The sequence below is a fragment of the Danio rerio genome, chromosome 17 (assembly GCF_049306965.1).
Source record: "Danio rerio strain Tuebingen ecotype United States chromosome 17, GRCz12tu, whole genome shotgun sequence".
Classification (NCBI taxonomy): domain Eukaryota; kingdom Metazoa; phylum Chordata; class Actinopteri; order Cypriniformes; family Danionidae; genus Danio; species Danio rerio.
This window is the reverse complement of record NC_133192.1, coordinates 44,522,501-44,543,278: the sequence shown is the minus strand read 5'-3', so window position 1 is coordinate 44,543,278 and position 20,778 is coordinate 44,522,501. Positions and strand designations below refer to the sequence as shown.

The window sequence follows — 20,778 nt, the reverse complement described above, 5'->3', positions numbered from 1 at the left end:
ATATTTTGTCCTTTAATTCAAACAGTCAGATTTATAAACTGTACCTTTAAACAACACAAGCATTTATAGCAAATAAACAAATTAGCTTTCTGAGGCTTATCTACCAAGTTCTCTTACACCCCTTTGATTGGTCACGCGCTCAACAGAAAAGGCTTCGATAGGCTCTTACACGCTGGTGCTTCTCACAGATGAGTGACACTGATAAACGGCAGCGGTGATCACAGCTGATCCATGATAGACACGGGGAAGAAAACTCTGCATGCACGCGCTCGTGTCTGTATCCAGAAGTATCGCTGTAACAGCCGAGAGGAGAGGAATAGTCACGCCAGCAGGTCAAATGGGCCACAGTGAGAGAGAGAGAAATAGAGTTTACTTTCATTCTCTCAATCGCAGTGAAATAGGGGCTTCTGCTGTAAGTGTCATGCTGTGTTCACACCAGATGCGGAACGCGCGAATAAATCGCACCATTCGTGCGTATATAGACACGTGAACATTTGAGTTCACTTGCTTTATTCGCGCACCAACTCCGCTTCATTCACAAATCAAATTCACTTAAGAACAGACACTGAATTGTGTGATGGAAGCGTTCAGTGGTGCTTCTGACTGAGCCGAGCCCAGTTTGATGAACTGTTGTCAGTGTGTGCAGGTGGATTTTCCCCCAGGACATCAACAACAGGGGCTATGTCATAATCTTGCCCCCACAAGAGCATGCTCCTGATTGGTTAACGCGACGCGAATGTCCGCTGAAGTACAGATTTTCAAACTCGAGTGATTGATACACGTCAAAAACTGAATTTCGTGCCGCGCCATTCACGCGTATCGTGCCGCAGGATGCCTATTCACGCATTTGCATTGATTTAACATGTAAATCACACACGCTTGACGCTTCTTTCGCATCTAGTGTGAACACAGCATCAGTGAAAGACTGTCCAGCAAACACACACGCAGTGAAATTGTGCACTGTTTCTGCGTTTTTAAGTAGTTGGAACGTTGTAAATGCCTGCGATCACCTCCCTCACCACAGTTAGGAACGGCGACATATGAGATAAATAACATCAGTACATAATAACTGTTTATGATTATTACTAAACCGTTACTGAATTATCCGCGTCTGCATCTCAGTGCACCGAAGAAACAATTAATTTTGACACCTCTTTTAGCAGGGTTCCCACTCTCTAATGGACACCAGATTCAAGGACTATTTTTTTTAAATTACCAATAATTTGAAATCAATAACTTTTCTAGTTCGCCCCAGGATACTGTATGTAGCACCATTAAAGTCCTTCCTGCACTTAACATTTCCATTACACTTAATATTTACATTAAAAATGTCATATAATGATGTTATGGTCCTGACCGGACATTGTTTATCCTATTCTTGTTTACAAGGCTTTGCCCTAATTTGTGTTGGCCATGTGCTCCTCTTCTCTTCCCTCCCTGTTTTCAGTTACCCCGCCCTCTTATTCATTCCTCGTTATCCTGATTGTTTTCACCTGTCTCTCATGTGCTTTGTTCTATATATCGTGCTGTGTGTTCTCATTTCTTTGCTGGTTCATTCCACGTGAACTTGTCTTGGTTATCTTGTATCCAAGCTTTGTATTCTTACCTAGTATTTTGCTGCGTCACAATTCGCATACTATCCATCCTAAATAGTATTTGAAAATAGAATTAGTATGTCCCAAACCATAGTATGTTGAAAAGAGTATGCCAAAGGTTCCCAGGTGGTTTTCTATTTCCGGTAAAAAAATTTAATTGTAGAAGCGTCCATACTCTAACCGCTGATATTGCCCACAATACTTTGCGCGTTGAAAGTGAATTCGATTAGAACTACAAATGTGGATGAAAAGTGTAAATAAACTACAAACATGATGGACGAGCAAAACCAACCGTGAAGTAGAGGGGCTTTGGCAAAGATGTTTGCATGACTGTCAGTGAATATCTAGCCAACTGAAAAATACTTAAATGGCATTATCTGTGTTATACTTCATCCGCAACAACAATACTAAACTTATATAAAGACGTGTTTGGACATTAATGTCTGAATGCATAATATCAAAAGACCTAAGGAGATTTATCTGCATGAAAGACTCGTGAATGGTAGATTAATCTGCTGCTTCTCCAATAAAGTAGGAGATTAAATATGACAGAAATGTGGATGATTGACAGGGCTCATAACTAAGCAAACAAAGATATGTTAAAGAGGAAGTTGTATGTCCCAAAGCTTGCGTACTCTTCTGTTGCACAGTCGAAAGTATAAACTTTCATTTCAAGAAAAAGTACATTCTTCTAGGGTGTAGTATAAGTATGCGAATTGGGACGCAGCATTTGTCTTGCCTGTTCTTCTAGTTCTTGAGTTCAGTTATTATTTGTTTAAAGCTATACTTACTTTTGTTTTTTCCTAGTGTCTACTTAATTTAGTGTTCTAATCTTTGTCTTGCTTTTAAGCTTTTAACACTTTTTGTTCCATTTTTTTTTTTCTGTCAGTCCCATTCTCATATTAGGGGTTAATTAGTCATCTTTTTGATCATTTAATTTCTAGAGATTTTAGATTTATATAAGTCTTCATTCAGTTTTATCTGTTTCGCCCAAGTCAGTCTTGTTTTATCGCTGACTAGGATTTATATTTGACTTCTTATCTTCTTTTAGATTTAGTTAGTTTTATTATTTTATTGGATAATTATTACTGTATTGTCTTATACTGTTCCAGTACTACACTGTGTCCTGAATTGGCCTGCCAGTCTGGAGTTTATGCTGCTTACTCCCAGTGTCTAGCCCTGGGGCTCTATCCACTGCTGCTCTTACTCCTGGCTGGCTGCTGATTCTAGTGCCATCTGGTGCTGTACTGTTTGGATTTTGTCATCCCCTTGTCTGTCTACTTGTGCTTAATTCAGTCAATAAACACCTTTGTGTTGTTTGTTGCTGAAACTGGGTGCACTTTCTTGCAACCAACATGGCAAATAATCATGATTTGAATGTCTTTTTCAAAAAATGTAGACAAAGAACATGCTCACGTTCAAAGAACTTTAAAGGGCACCTACGGTGAAAAATCTATTTTTAAAGCTGTTTGGACAGACATGTGTGTAAGTATAGTGTATAGACTGTCATATTGGGGTAATAGAAACACACACAGTCCTTTTTTTTTCAATTTAACAACATAAAAACGGTGGATCAATTGGAGCGGTTTTTAATATTAATTGACAGGCGCGTCACCATATCCTTAGTTTGTCATTTCACGTCCGCCATTTTCAGCGTGTGAGTCAAAGCAATATCACTAAAGGAACACCCTTGCTCTATTTTTAGATGTAAGGCTCATTGGCTCAACACAAGATCAATTTTCTCCACATTATCACTCTAATCAGAATTATTGTTTGTACCTTTCGGTAGGTTTGCAAACATGTGTACTTTTCATTGCGTCTACCTTAAACTTCAGCTGTTTGCATTTCTCGCAACCACAGAAGCTCCCTGTGATCTTAGGTGCAGCTGGAAAAGTGCAAGCAAGTAGCCTCATGTGCGCGTCTCTCCATTGGAAATAAAATAACAAACTTGCCTGCAGGTCTCACACCAGAAGCACCTCTCTGCATGGCGTGCCATCGTGCATTCCGGAGTTCTGGGGGTAGGTTTCTGTCGGGGTGCACGCAGCGTCGATTCGGGTCGGCGGTTGGCAATTTCGACCGCGAGGGCCGGTTTCTCTAGCTGCTTGCAATCTCAGCAGTCGCACTTTTTTGATTTATTTATTTGAACATAGCCTCACTCTTTTTATTCATTATTTTTATTGAACATAGTACCTTAGTGAATATAGGAATTTGAATAATTAATTAATGAATATTACACCTGTTCAACGAAAATCAGATGATTCACTACATAAATAAATCTGACATAACTTAATCTGAAATCTCAAAAGGGGAGAAAAAGATTAAACCATCAATAGAAAGAAAAACTGTGGTAAAGAGTCTTGCAGGTAACAGTGCAATACTTATTTTCTATTCCAAAAACACCAGTATAACAGTGCCATTGTGGTCCAGTGGTCAGCAAGTTGCGTTACGCCGCCGCCGACCTGAGTTCGAACCTCACCCGAGTAATTTCTTTTTTTGTGTGTGTGTTAAGACATATAATACTGTTTGGGTTACTTATATAGGTGTACATATTTTATTTTTATTTTTTCTGTGATCACTGTTACAAAGAACTGGATATCTATAAAGAATTTGTCACAGAATATATATTCAGACAATGCAGGAGAAGACATTGGGATATTTTTCAGAATAGTGTTGGAGATTTAGCTACCCTCAAATGTTCTCATATTTATGAAAAACATTTGAAGTTTAAAGCAGCTGTTTCCTTAATTAAGACATGATAGTGTCATTAGAAACTGAATTGGAAATGATCTTATTTTAATATAGTCAGTGGTAAATTGAGGTGGTCCGGTCTAAGGTTTGAAACTCCAGGGCTGAAAAGGAGTCCCACTCTGGCCCTGCTACAGCCAATAGCAGAACAGCAACTACTAGTGAGCTAGGGATAAATATAGTAAGGGCCCCATGCGATTGGTCAAGTTTAGATAACCATCCGATGCATAAAAGAAATGCAATTCATCACATGTCTGTGATACATACACTCACAGGCCATTTTATTAGGTATGCCTGTCCAACTGCTCGTTAACACTAATTTAGAATCAGCTAATCACATGGCAGCAACTTAATGCATTTAGGCATGTAGACATGGTCAAGACGATCTTCTGTAGTTCAAACCGAGCATCAGAATGGGGAAGAAAGGTATTTTAAGTGACTTTGACGTGGCATGGTTGTTGGTGCCAGACGAGCTGGTCTGAGTATTCAGAAACTGCTGATCTACTGGGATTTTCATGCACAACCATCTGTAGGGTTTACAGAAAATGTTTAGAAAAAAAGAAAATATCCAGTGAGCAGCAGTTCTGTGGGCGTAAATGCCTTGTTGATGCCGGAGTTCAGAGGAAAATGGCCAGACTGGTTCAAGCTGACAGAAAGTGAACAGTAACTCAACCACTTCAATTACAATCGAGGTATGCAAAAGAACATCTCTGAACACACAACATGTCCAACCGTAAACCATCTCAGACTGGTTTGAATGGCCACCACAGTGACCAGATCTCAAACCAATAGAGCACCTTTGGGATGAGCACATCATGGATGTGCAGCTGACAAATCTGCAACAACTGTGTGATGCTATCATGTCTATATGGACCAAAATCTCTGAGGAATATTTCCAGTATCTTTTCGTAAATATCCTACGAAGGATAAAGGCAAAAGCGGGTCCAATCCGATAATAGTAAGGTGTACCTAATAAAGTGGCAAATGTATATTGTATTATCATGATAACGTTACTTTTGCAATGTATTGTGCAGCCAGTTGCAGTGCATTCAGAACAGTATTATTAATTGTTTAAAAATCAATCAAACTTGACATACACATAAGTATCATGAGCTCAAAAGCCCGATGCAACTTCAAATCTAAATCAGGTACAAGTCTGGCAAATATCCACCCACACAAGAAGAAAAAAAAAACTGTTTACAAGTTTGTGCGCTGTGATTTCGAACTTTTTGCACAGATCCAAATGCTCACGCAGACAGAAAAGTGGGCTTCAAAACACTGTGCTCAGTGCAGTGTTCTGGCATTTATTGTTTTTCAGGTATGTCCTCGGGAACACGTTTCCACATTGCTAGAATGGCCTTTTCCCCCTGGCTCTACCTTTGTAATAACAAAAAAAAAACAAAAAAACACCCACATATAAACCCACCCGCCTGTCCCTTCTCCTACAGTAAGTCGCCCTGGTCTAAGCTGTTAATGTGCATGCGTAGAGGCAAGGTCAGCCCTATGTGGTACTGCATTATCCAAGCCATTGTAATACAGGGGGGAGGAGAGAGCGTGGCTGTGACAGATAGAAGCTGACATGGCTGGAGAGCAAACAAATGGGCTTGTTCTTCCTCCTCCCCTCCTGCTACACTGATTTGAGTAGATGGAGGACAGCACGGAGAATGAAAGACAAAAAAATAAATAAAAAAAACATTTAGCCCCCAGGGACTGGCATTAGAAGGACTTGGCCACTGAGATCTATTTGTTGTGAAGTCACACTGAAGTTTCGTCCATTCCTTCTGAGGAGTGACCTTGTGTTCTGTTACTGCAGAGGGCAGAGGGAAATGCCGGGCTAGTTTTATTCCTGCAATATTACAATGATATGCGGCTTCAATTAACAATGGAATGGATTAAAGAAGAGCATATGTAGACTGATCTTAAAAGAGCACATTTACAGGGTTTAAGAAGTTAGAGCATAAAACTGAGAAACTGAATGCATGAAAAAGGGGGAGATTCATCTAAATTAAATCACAAATGTGATTGAGTATATTAGCTATGCCTCCAACCAAAGATCCAAAATAAACCTATGCAAAAATATGGAATGTTGCAAAAAAATAAATAAATAAATAAAATTTACATCCAGTTTCCATCCAATGAGTCAAAGAAAAAAAAAATTCACTTTCTGATGAACTGGCTCCAAATTAGAGGTGAAATCGGGCCATAAAAGTTAGGCCCGACAAGTACATTTTGATTGACAGTTTTTTAAAAGCCTGAACCTGTTTATTGCCTGACAATATTCAAATGTGCACATGCACACAGCTCATGTGCTTAAGATTGAGCCGTTTATACGTGTTTTAACATTATTTATTCATAACAAACGTAGGTTATAGGTAGGGCCAGATGGAATCTGTGGATGTTTTTTGCTGTTTCTGTGGAGAATTTTGGTAAAAATCTGCAAATTTCTGTGGAATTATTTTAGAAGTATCATAACTAAAACCTTAATATGTGAAATAATAAATAATATCTTTTCAACTTTTATTTAATGTTTAAAATGCAAATCCAATTAGATTCACTGTGTTTGGTAAACAAAGCAAGTCTCGCATTTAATATATCTACTAAAATAAAGAAAATATTTCTTTATAACCTGTATTGTACATAAATCAGATGAACATTTTCATATTAGTCAATAATATTACTGTAATCAATTAAAAAACTTAATTAATATAGATTTACACACATTTACTCAAGTAAATAAACTAAATTATTGATGGGCTAAAAATCTATAAATAATAATAATAAATAATAAATAAAGAATATTGTCAACATTAGCCTATAAACTCTGTCTACATTGTGCATTTACGGTTTAATTAATATTTAGTTATAACTTGAAAATCCTTTACTCACAAAGATTAGGCTAAGTGTTTTTGGCCTGGATGCATAGTACTGATCTGGTTAATTCTGCAAGTTTTGGGTAGGATTGTTTGTTCATCGTCCACCAGCCAAGAACATCCATTTTACTTTCCATGACAGCGGTTTCAATGTAGCGAGTGACCCTGCAGTTTTCCTGTCAGCTTGCTGTACATGTTGTACATTGCTGTATAGTGCTCTACCGTAATATGCAGTGTATGAGCGATTACTGAAATACCTAGAATTACCACTCTTTTTTTAATTGGCCTGACCGCAGTCCAAATTCGCTCTTTTTGACTTCGTCATCATTTGTTTCACCTTTGCAGGAATGGATTTTAATGTAGTAACAAACTATTTAATTACTTTCTCATGCTAATCGAAATGCATCACATGACTATTAATTTAGTGCGAAAGCCAAGTCCGGCCTGACCTGACCCTGTCTAAAATTATGGAAATTAAGCCCGAATCACCCAGCAAAGATCTTCAACTCTACGCCAAATATCAAAAAGAAAAGCGAAGCCACAGGGAGCCTTCTTTATTGTATAATAAAGTATTTGAGCATTAGAAGATGAAATGCAATGAACGCGCAGTGGCTTTTGAAGGCATGAGACCGCTGTTTGGGAGCACAGCTGCTCAAGATTTTAAATGGCTAAATAATTTTAGAATGACCAAAACAACATTTGAGATATTTTACTATGTGGTTGGTTCACTGGTCCATTTTTGTTATTATTAGGGATGCACCGATCCCAATACTTGGATCAAATATCATTTTGATACCGCATATTTTTGCTGGATCTGGTATCAGCCAGCTGGTACCGATCCAAATCCGATCTTGCGTGATATTCTGTGTAATTCATAAGCCAACAAAAACATATCGCGTTCGCAACACTGGACTAGAGATGGTTTTTACCTGCTCTTCACACACAAAGTAGACCTACATAAAGTTTTAAATTGTTAAAATTTAAATTAGAATAAGCTCAATAATACATTGGACAGATCCTCAACACACTGATTTCTTCCTTTTTTGCTGCTGCAATGTCTGCAGATACCGGAGGGCTGTGCGCTGTGTAGTGATGCATCAAGAGTTCCATTCACGCACCAGCTGGGCAGACGTGATGTAACCTGCTCCGTAAGATTATTCTCACAATGAGTTTCTGTTCTCTCATCCTTCCGACTGAGTTTATTCTTCTGAGAGAATTACTTTAAGTGCTGCGAATAGTTTGTAAAATCTGCCCTGGTCCATTGTGGTCAAAGTAGTTAATTAAATTGTCATTAACAGAAAAATACATTAAAATTAAGATACAAATTATAGCAAACAGGGCGACTCAGTGGCGCGGTAAGTAGTGCAGTCACCTAACAGCAAGAAGGTCTCTGACTCGAGCCTCGGCTGGAGCAGTTGATGTTTCTGTGTGGAGTTTGCATGTTCTCCCTGCTTTCGCGTGGGTTCCTTTCGGGTGCTCCGGTTTCCCCCACAGTCCAAAGACATGCGGTACAGGTGAATTGGGTAGGCTAAATTGTCTGTAGTGTATGAGTGTGACTGAGTGTGTATGTTTCCGAGTGAAGGGTTGCCGCTGGAAGGGCATCCACGGCGTAAAACATGCGCTGGATAAGTTGGCGGTTCATTACACTGTGGGGACCCTGGATTAATAAAGGGACTAAGCGGAAAAAGAAAATGAACGAATGAATTATAGCAAAAAAAATTCTTTCCAAAAAGATAATTTTTCAGATAAAAAAAAAAAATCCATGGAAAATAAGGATTTCATTAATGCCCCACTGTAATTGTTATCAAAAACCTGTCAGATATTTGCTGCATGTTTAATATAAGTAATTATTTTAAAGATTATGTCCTAAATTTCTGTTTTTGTCTGTGTTGATATGCTTTCATTTTCTCCATCTCACTCATGGCAGGTTAGATAAGGGACTGTTTAAAATGGACAGTTTAGATTAGTCTGCGTTAAACCTGTAGGAAAATATCAGGCTTTGCTAAAAGGCTTGTTATTTTACCAACGATTAGGGTCAATAGTGGTAGCCTATTGCAGATTTTAAAGGAAAATCTTAGTATTAAAAAAGGAAACATAAGCAACCACAGGTTATATCAATGTCATAAGGAACGCTCAAATAATGTAGCCTATAGTTTATAGCAAGCATCATGTTTTTAGTTAGATTGTGCCGTCTGTCATATACAGTCAGCCTATGGGCCTATATTCTTGCTAAAGAAGATATATTATCTGAGTTTATTTCCATAACTAAAGAAACTGTGTTATATTTATTTAAAAAAAAAAAAAAAAAAAAAAAAAAAAAACAGCCCAGCACCGGGATTAGATCTGTATCGGTTGATACTTAGAATTTTGAAATCTGGATCGGTACAGTTCCGGAAAAAAAATGGTATTGGTGCATCCCTAGTTATTACATGATCTCTTTTAATAAAGTAACAAGCCTTTTTTGTAAGTGCAAGTTGGAATGTATTCGGTAAATGAGTTCCTATGATAGTTCATGTGCATTTTTTCTTATCAAATAAAATGTTTATCTTACTCAGTTATGTGTTATCTGGCTCCATACAGAGGGCGCTCTCACAGAAACTCCAAATATTTGATGAAACAAAAAAAAAAGAAAAGAAATTCATGGACCTTGAATAAGAATATCATGGTTTCACGATATTGTGATTATTGCTCTAAAATATATTCTTTTTAAATGTTTGGGTAAAAACAAAAACTTTTTAACCTTTGAACACAGTATATTTTAATTTGGGAAACATTTTGGAGCAGTAAACATGTCAGGCTAAATAACTTCTGCTGTCTTGATTAGTTTCAAAGATTCAGATTTTTTTACAATTTAAAACAACATCTTTGGATATCTTTTCTGCTGGAGATACTGTTGTCCTAAAAAAAAAAAAAAAAAAAAAAAAAAACTATAAAAAACTATAAAACTATATAAACTATAAAAAAACATTTAAAAAAATCTCACCTATACTGTAGGAACGGTATAACAGAAAATGCTGACTTTTCCAAACCGCGGTATAACAGTAGTTGTCCCTTGCCTACCCCATACCATTGCCTTTTTGTTGAATAATAAAAAATGATTACTAGGTTGTATTGCACCAATACTGAGAAGCTAGGAGAATTTCATTTAAATGCACTGCTTTTGTTCTTCACGTTCACGTGAAGCCATTTAATAACGACTCTTTTTGTTCTTGCATAAACATAACATGTTTTTACTGATGGATTCTCAATTCCTCAGGATTTCAGGAAGTGAATAGCAGAAGAGGAAGTGCTGCCTTTAGTTCATTTACTCAAGTTGACAGTTGGATGAGGTGTCTCTCATCCAAAAAAAAAAAAAAAAACTGAGTGTAGAAGCCGAAAACCTAACCCATAATATAAAATAAATAAACACTTTTATTTAAAGTTCACAGCTAAAATCCTATTAGAACAAATTATTTGGTAAGCCTCTCATTTAATACATCCACTAAAACGTTTTGATTGTACATCATTTATCTAAACATTTGCAAAATATTCAATAATAATACTAAAAAAATAATAGAAAACTGAATAAATGTAGGCGACAAGGTGGCTCAGTGGTTAGCACTGTTGCATCACAGTGCGTCGCTACACTGCAGGCACAGGACGTCAAGTTGACGTCATATTGACGTTGTACCCCAACATCATGGGGACGTTGGATTTTGTTTGGAAATAAAATCAAGTTAATGTCAGAACTTAACATTTGGCTGACGTCAATGTCCAACCTAAAAACAACCAACGTCTAATCATGTTATACCTTGATGAAGAGTGGACGTTACCACTATGATATCAATCAGATGTTGGATTTGGGTCACTTTCCAACAAAACCTAAAATCAACCAAATATCATTCGTTATTGGACGTCTAAATAACGTTGCCTTTAGATGCTAGACATTGAATTTTGGTCACCTGACACCATGATCTAAATCTAACCTAATATTAAAGTCTTATGATGTTGTGTGCCTGCTGGGTAGTTTGAGTCCTGGCTGGGTCAGTTGGCGTTTCTGTGTGGAGTTTGTATGTTCTCCACATGTTGACGTGTGGCTTCCTCCTGGTGCTCTGGTTTCTCCCCACAGTCCAAACACATGCGCTATAGGTGAATTGAATAAACTAAATTGCTTGTAGTGTATGTGTGTGAATGAGTGTGTAGGAATGTTTCCTATTACTGGATTGCAGCGGGAAGGGCATCTGCTGTGTAAAACATATGCTGTTGGTGGTTCAAAGTAAATTAATAAATAAATCAATAAAAGTATATTCATTCATTCCTTTTTTTTCGGCATAACCCCTTTATTAATCCGGGGTCACCACAGCTGAGTCAACCGCCAACTTATCTATCCCGTTTTTACACAGCGGATGCCCTTCCAGCCACAACTCATCTCTGGGAAATAAAAGTACATTTACATAAGTAAATAAATAGACTGAATGATCAACAGATTTCCACGAGGGCCTAATCCGCAAGCGGATCGGAAGACTTCACATTATCAACATGCAAAAGTATAACGCACGAGGCATTTCATATCGAAAATGAATTATACAGCCAATCAAGGATCCTGTTCTTCTGAAGACCCTGAGGCTTCAGCCCTAATTAGTCCTTAAGCTAATCTGGCCCTGTCTGTAACATAACACTGTGTAAAAACATTCCAAGAAACAACAGAGGTTTCAATGATTTTAGTGATACTAGTAGAGTAGTGTTTATAGGTTATTGAATAGTCCTCCTGATCTGTAATGGGACAAATTGTTCATGAAATCACCAAAATACCATTTGTATCTGAATGGCAATGGTTCACAGCATTCCAACACTGTCAAAATCAAATGGGTGGAACCAAGTTCGCTAATATAAGACATTGCGCTCTACTTTTGTGTCTTCAATTTTGGGGTCGACAGGTTATTAAAACTTGGTTCTGGAATTTTTAGCTTGTCTTCTTTACATTTTGTTACATAGCAACGTTTAGACATTTTAGACTTTTAGGCAACCTCCCTTAATACTGAGCCAATAAAGCAGTTTGGATTGCTCTCGAGGGCGTGGCCTTCAAATTATGATGTGTTGCATTTTATCTCTATGCCCCAGGGAAAATTATCTACACTTAGAATTTCGTAACAGAATAAGGAGAAGACACTCACTGCTCAATGCTGGGAGATAGGTAGAGTTTTGGAAAGACTTGTGTGGCTTCCGCATCTTCAAAGCTGACAGACAAAAGAGCGACATCCTCTCCTGGATCCAGAGCTGTGTCCTGAAATATATTACAAGTAACATATTTATTATGGGTTGCGTAGACAATAAAGTATAGAGTTGGCAATATACAATAAAACAAGTGAGGCAAATAGCTAAACCAATTAATTTTCTTTTTAATATATTTGCCCTGAGAATAGCAGCATTTATGAGCTAGTCTGTAAAATAAAACTGGGATTTTTACATCTTTAGGGTATTCAATGAATGGTCTAAAAATATATGTGGTTCATATACAGTTGTGCAGGAGCCATTCAGGTGCATTTAATATCGCACAAGTAGCGGCACTCGAAGTTGAACACACCTACTCCTGGACAATTCCTGTATATTTATTTACTGTACAATGCCAGAATCGGATTATTGTGTCTCCAGAACGTGTCTGTAAAGTTTAGCTCAAAACATCCATCAGCTTTTTTATTATTTTCTGTTTTGAACACAATGTAGCTGTTTTTGTTGCCTGTGCCTTTATTGCTAGTTTTCCCTACCCACCGTTCCCACTTGAATGTCAGTGTCTCCATCTCTGGCTGTGTCTGATAAACAGCACAGTGACCGAAAGGCGTTTAAATTTGCACTGGTTTTGCACAGCAAGTTTCATAGGAAAAACGTTATTATCCACAGCTGTATGGATACACGTTATGTTGATGTACAAAATAAACCAGATTTAACGTCATTAATCCGGGATTGAAGCATCTTCTTTTATTATTGTACTGACATGCGGCTGTGGTGATGAATGACATTGATATTATCGTCTTTATTACAAATATGCATTGTTTTAAAGGTTCAAGAAACCCTCGAGTACACTCACTGCCCACTTTATTAGGTACACCTTGCTAATACTGGTTTGGACCCCCATTTTGCCCCACATCCCAAAGGTGCTCTATTGGATTGAGTTCTGGTGACTGTGGAAGCCAGAGACTGTGAGAGTACTTTAAACTCATTGTCATGTTTAAGAAACCAGTCTGAGATGATTTACACTTTATGATATGGTGCATTATCCTGCTGGAAGTAGCCATCACCCATCATAAAGAAATGGACATGCTGAGCAAGAATACTCAAGAAGGCTGTGGCGTTGACACAACACTAAATTGGTACTAATGGGCTCAAAGTGTACCAAGAATATATCCCCCATACCATTACACCACCAGCACAAGCCTGAACTGTTGATACAAGGCAGGGTGTATTCATACTTTCATCTTGTTTATGCTAATTTCCGACCCCACCATCTGTATGTCACAGCAGAAATCGAGACTCATTAGACCAGGCAACATTTTTTTTTATTGTCCAATTTCGGTGAGCCTGTGCGAATTGTAGCCTCAATTTTTTGTTCTTAGCTGACAGGAGTGTCACCCGGTGTGGTCTTCTGCTGCTGTAGCCCATCTGCCTCAAGGTTCTGTCTGTTGTGCATTCAGAGATGCATACCTCGGTCGTAACGAGTAGTTATTTGAGTTACCGTTGCCTTTCAATCAGATCGAAACAATCTGGCCATTCTTTTCTGACCTCCGGCATCAACAAGGCCTTTGTGCCTACAGAACTGCCGCTCACTGAACATTTTTTCTTTTTCGGACCATTTTCTGTAAACCCTAGAGATGGTTGTGCATGAAAATCCCAGTAGATCAGCTGTTTCTAAATTACTCAGACCAGCCAGTCTGGCATCAACAACCATGCCACGTTTAAAGTCACTTAAATCACCTTTCTACCCAATTATGCTCGGTTTGAACTGCAGCAGATCATCTTGACCATGTCTACATGCCTAAATGCATTGAGTTGCTGCCATGTGATTGGCTGATTAGAAATTTGATTAATTAATCTACCGGTGAGTGTATATTGGTTGAGAAATGGATACAAATATTGATTATCAAAAGGGAGTGTACTCATTTATGCTGAGCTCTGCATACAGTATAAACTGTCTGTATAAACACACCAATGACTAAAAAGACTGCAATGCAAACATCAGAAGCTTTTAGCTGTTAGCTGCAGATGCACCAGCCTGGTTGGTGCTAAACAACTTCTCATCTGAAGGCGGTTTGGGATTTTGGCAGAAAAAGACTAAAACCAGATTTCACGCTGCATTAGCTTTAGCTTCGGCTATGGCCACATCTGTTAATATCCAGCTTATCACATTGGAATATTCCGCAGGGACTCTAGATACAGTAACACTTTCTGTTGAGCGCTGCATAGTTTTCCTAGAGCTAGGCCCTGATGATCATTCGCACCATGGCGGTAACCAAGGGCTTTAATCAAATGTCTTTCAGTTGGTTAGAACTCATCCATTTGTGATAATTGTTGCCATCCATGTATCCTCTGCTCCTATTAGTGTGGACTGTGCGTGTGGGATTTTTGACATTACCAGTTGGAGAAAATGTGTGTGGGATAAGCTAACAAACTGATTCACACTGAAGTCTGGGGAGAAACAGTTAACTCGTCCTTGATATACTTAAAGGAAAAGCTCACCCAAAAATCTAATTTATCACAGTTTACTTACTCTAAAGCCGCATTCGGTGTATAAACTGTTCTTCTGTCAGATGATCACAGTCATTTTAAATACTATCCTGTCTTTGACATATTGAACAATAATGTTAGATAGTGACTATTTTGAAGATTCCATAAGGACATAAATTTAAAGTCGAACTAACCCACACACTGCCACGGGGTTAACACTTTTATTAAGAAGTGGATCCATGTGTTTTTAAAACAGAAATACTTTAGAAAATTAAAAAACTGTAAACTTTAACTTCCGGTGGTAACTGAATGTACATTAAGGGCTCTATTTTAACGATATAAGTGCAAAGTCTAAAGTGCACTTGCAGTTATCAGAGTCTCATCTCACATCCCCTTTAAGAGTAAGTTGTGTCGCGCCATGGCACATTTGCTATTTACATGGCAGACTTTGTAAGTGAAAGACTGAATGCTTCACCAGCGAGTTAACCAGACCATCTGCAGCGTGAAGATAAAGAACGGGCCTCCTTCATTCAGCCTCTTTACTTTTACTCTTCACTTTACTTTCTTTACTTTCCTAGAGTAAGGAAACGGAAGACTGAAGACATCCATTAACCTAAATATTTAATTTCATTTGTTAAACGCAAAGATTTGTTATAAAACTATTTCTAAATTCCGTTCTGATTTCCAGCAAACGAATAAAGGAACAATAACGAAGTGTGCTCAAAAAACTGAGGTATGATGAACAAATCTAATAATCGAATAATTTTGTAACATTTTAATCCTTTAATTTTTTCATTTGTAAAGATATTTGTGTATTGCTGTACATCCTGTGTGCATTAAGCAATGTGTAAGCGTTTGGACCCACATAGGTGCATAACTAACTTGCTTTGTGCGGGACTTTAGACCAGCTTTTAGTTGGTCTATGGCGAAGTCTATTTCAGTTTCTCAAAATAGCAACGCGCAAACAATGCGCCTTAACACACCTCCTTTTTAGACAAGCACACCCATGAGTACACAAAGTGGAGCAAATATATTTGCTATTTAAACAACGTGGTGCAAACTGTGAAAATTACCGTTGCGCTGGTCTGAAAATAGCAACAAATCGGATGTATTGGCGGCAGGGTGTTTATAATAGCTTTAATAATAATAGCATAACTTTAAAATAGGAAGAAATTGCGCCAATTTTGTCCAAACTACATATCACAACCAAAAATACGTGAGAAGACATGAAAACAATGAGAGGTCATGTAATATATATTTTGTTATTAACCACATAATGAGAAAGTCTTGAAATGTTCTTGAAAAGAAATGTACTTATTTTGCTCACCTAATCTTGAAGGAAGCAATTTCTTACAAACTTTCTTTTTCTTTTTCGACCCGGTTGTGATATTGCTCATATAACACTTCAGACAGACATGGCTGCTCCTGCCAAATTTACAATAGTTTTTCCTCCATTTCTTGGGTCCAAATAAACAGAAAATGAGCGCTTTTAACTTTTTCCCCAAACTCCCGCTGGCCTGCAGATACCCATACTTGTGAATGCTGCTCTCTTATTGACTGTAGGTAATCCCCGATGTTATTTTTAAACAGAACACATTTTACATGGTATGATTTGAATCGCCAACAGGTCCCGACATTTAGCACACCAAATATCTCACGGGTGTCGGCGAATCATCTGTGATTCTCTCAGATGACGTCTTTGATAGTTCATTTTTTTATAAAGTATTCCGTAGTATTACTGTGTGATTGTTGCTCATTTGAATGAGCACTGACTTGCTTGTGATTTCAGGCATTTGTCTGCGATTTCTCAAAACCTGTCGGTGAGTCAAAATCGGGGCTAAAGACTGCTGTGGCTCGCATTTTTGTCATTGCGTGACATAAGCTCGCAGTTGAAAAAAAAAACAACTCCGAGCGTAAAAAGCGTGTTACATCAGTCACGTCCTTTTCATTCTCCAATCAAATTAAAGACTTTTGAAGATAGAGAAGAGACTGGTGGTTACTGTTTTGACTTATCCGAAGCCATAAGAATTTCACAATAATAATAAATATTGAAATTATACCAATATCAACAGCAACACTCGCGCACAATGGGCTGCTGATTCAGTTGTTGCCTACCCACATAAAAAGGCATTTTTGAAAGTAAAATAAATTGCGTTTTGTGTTATCAGGCCATAATAGGGCCCCAAGTGTGACTGACATATATACAAGTCTCACAGGGTCAAGTCTAGAAGGGAAAAAGCTATGGATATGCACACCAATATAACATAATATATAATATAACATTTATTTATTTAGGTTGCAATGCCATATTAGCAGCATTGGCTATAATCGGGGCAAAAACACATATTAATAAATATACAATATATAATCACAAAATCAAATCAAAATCAGTTTCTTAACAAACTTACATTGTACAAAAACGTAGCAACAACACAAAAAACAGTCATATACAATCTTTTAGTTTGATTAAAGATGTAGCTACTGGAACATATTTGGTGCTCTCCAGAAATATATATATATATATAGCGGTATGTTTTTAGAATGAGCCTGGGTTGCATATAAACTAACCCTAACCCTAGCTGAAGACGGCTGAAGGGTGAGTAGATTATGGGGTAATTTTCATTTTTGGGAGAACTGTTCCTTTAATTTCAAGTAATTTCCTGCAATAATTTTCTTAGTTTTTGTTTATATAATATTTCATTGTGTGTGCAGTGTTTGGAGTTGAGGAAAACATTTTAAAACTTATCAAAAAAAAAAAAAAAGCCCAGGATTTACAATTGCTACAGTATGACTGTATTTTTATGCCAATTTTTTTGTTACAGTGCAACAAAGATACAGTTGAATTCAGAATTATTAGCCCCCTGTTTATTTTTTCCCCCCAATTTCTGTTTAATAGAGAGAAGATTATTCTATACATTTCTAAAGAAAATAGTTTCAATAACTCATCTCTAATAACTTAAATAATATTTTACTAGATATTTTCCAAGATACTTTTAGACAGCTTAAAGTGACATTAAAAGGCATAACTAGGTTAAACATTTAAAACTGCTTTTATTTTAGATAAAAATAAAACAAATAAAACTTTCTCCAGAAGAAAATATATTATCCGACACACTGTAAAAATGTCATTGCTCTGTTATACATTTTTGGGAAATATTTAGAAAATAAAAAGAAATTTAATGGGGTGGGGGGCTAATAATTCTGACTTCAACTGTATACATTTTATGTTGTGTTTTATAAGCCAATTTCTCAGTGAAAGCTCTTTTTAATGAGCCCAGATGGAAAGATCCACACGGACAAGCTTGATAACATTTAAAATCACGTCTATGACTCATAAATTAAGTCTTGAGATGATTTGAAAAAAAAATGTTGATCTTTTTTTTTTAAAGCAAGATGGACCTTCTGGGGCTAGAAAACATGATTTTCAATTTAAAAAGTTCATAATTCAGTAGAAAACTGTCTGTTTGATGAAGCTCTGAGGGCAAACATGTAAATCTTTATGAATGCAGGATGAACAAAATGTCAAGCGCAAAGCTGATGAGTGTCGTTGTTACAGCCGCCATCACATCAAATGGACCTGGGCCTCAGGGACTCATCTATCCCAAGGTGTTTCTTGATTTAATCAGCTTGCATCAGTACAGCTCTATGGCCTGAGCCATGTGTTCTCAGAGACATAATTCATCCGTGCTGATGGCCACTTGTGTGGGATTGATGGGTTATGGTTGGAACAAGAAGGAGATGTCTTCTCATATCTTGTGTGGTATCTGCATGGACCAAACACTTGCTATCGAGAATAAATAAAATAACATAAAATTCTTAAAAGTAGCTATGAAAGATCTGTAATGACCAAAATCTGAAAACCCAAGCACATCACAACTGTCCGGTGTTTACAATGGTCCCAGTTACACTCAGAATAGATTTTAAAGTATTATTACTTTCTATAAATTACTAGATGGCTTATGATCTCAATACATTACAGATATGCTCACTGAACACAAACCGATCACTCAGATCATTAGGATCAAGTTAATTAGAATTTCCAAGAGTTCAGTCAAAGCAGGGTAGATCTGCCTTCAGCTATAAACCCCCCGCTGCTGGAATCAGCCTCCAGAAATGACCAGATGTGCTCCAACATTAAACACATTTAGATCAAGACTTAAACACATCTGTTTAGCTTTGCCTTTACCAAATGAGCACTGTGCTACAGTACATCTGACAGATCGCACTATTGTCTTTTTTTCTTTGAAAATCAGTTTTTAACACATTTTATATTTGTTTTTGATCATTTTTATTATTTTTTGTTTTTATTTTCTTTTTTTCCCAATTCTTATTTATATAAATCACTTTGAATTGTTATTATGCATGAAATATAAATAAACTTGCCTTGCATTGTTGTTCCAAACCTTATTTTTTCTGTTTAACAGAAAAGAAGGTATTTGAAGATGGAAACCATTATCTTCCATTGTTTTTGTTTTTTTCCTACTATGGATGTAAATGATTACAGGTTTCCACATTCTTTAAAATATCTCATTTTGGGTTCAACAGAAAAAAAAATTAAAAGGTTTGGAACAGGTCAAGGGTAAGTAAATCAGGAAACATTTTCAGTTTTGGGTGAGCTATCCCTTTAAGAGCTGCTGACACCAGCAATATGAAACATTTTGAAAAGCACAAATAAGATCTTTTAGCAATAAATATACATTTTCCTACAGAAAATTAATATCAAATTCAACCGTATGTCTGTATAAACTATATGATTAGTTACTTATTCCCAGGGCCGTTTATATGGAAGTTGTATATAGCCAAACCATGTTGCTGTTTCATAACATCTAATTTTTATGAAGTAGGTTGTTAGCCCAAAGCTCAACCCCCAACCTAGAGGACCAGGACATACACACATCCACTACAGACAATTTAGCTTATGCAGTTCACCTATAATGCAGTTCTGGAGCACCCAGAGGAAACCCACGCCATCACAGGGAGAACATGCAAACTCCACACAGAAATGTCAACTCACCCGGCTGGTGCTCGATCCAGTGACCTTCTTGCAGTGAAGCAACAGTGTTACCCACTGCGTCACTGTGCCGCCCCAAAATAACTATTTATAATATAATTTTAAAAGATTTAAATGTATATTATGCTTTGCATTGCATATGTCCTATGAAAAACTTAAATACTAAACGGTGATGCTAGCACTAATACACAATAATTGACTTCCAATTGAAAAAGAGACAACAGACACTGGAGAAAGACATTAATCACTTATTTATATTTATCATTTGCTTATTTATTTTATGACTACTTATGTTCCACAATTTCTCTCTAGGTTTTACATTTAGAATTTGTATTTAATAGGGCTGCTCCGATTGATCGACCAGAGATTGATATTGGCCGATAATCACATTTCATGACTTGATTGGTACTCACTAATTGGGCTGATCTCATGAACCGATCCTAATTGTTTGTTCACGAGTTTACAAGCAGAGGACATATAAGAACTGATTTTTTTTTTGCATATCAGAACTAAAAGCTCTGTGTTTTCAACAATATTGCAAGTTTATTTAAACCTGGTTAGGAAATATTAGGGAAATGAAATATAAAAATATATAAAAAAAAAACAAATAAATAAAAAATAAAATTATATATATATATATATATATATATATATATATATATATATATATATATATATATATATTTTTTTTTTTTTTTTTTACTTGAATATTTAATAATATAACTTATCATAATATACTTATTGCAATAAACAGTAGTTTATGGACCTTTTTCCTTTAGATAAAAAAGTGGATTTATAGGCGTGCAACTTATGCATCCAATATGCGCTCCAAATGTCATTGAGACAATTTTTCCTTCAC

At 36.8% G+C, this 20,778-nt stretch overlaps 1 protein-coding gene across 2 annotated transcripts in view; it reads right to left on the bottom strand.

Annotated features, from left to right (window-relative positions):
• The window catches only part of babam2 (BRISC and BRCA1 A complex member 2), a 182,510-nt gene that overhangs the window by 31,829 nt on the left and 129,903 nt on the right, over positions 1 to 20,778 (bottom strand). For both annotated transcript variants that reach the window (XM_021467158.3, NM_001017777.1), the window contains 1 exon segment: positions 12,364 to 12,473. In XM_021467158.3, coding sequence (XP_021322833.1) covers positions 12,364 to 12,473 — 110 coding nt within the window.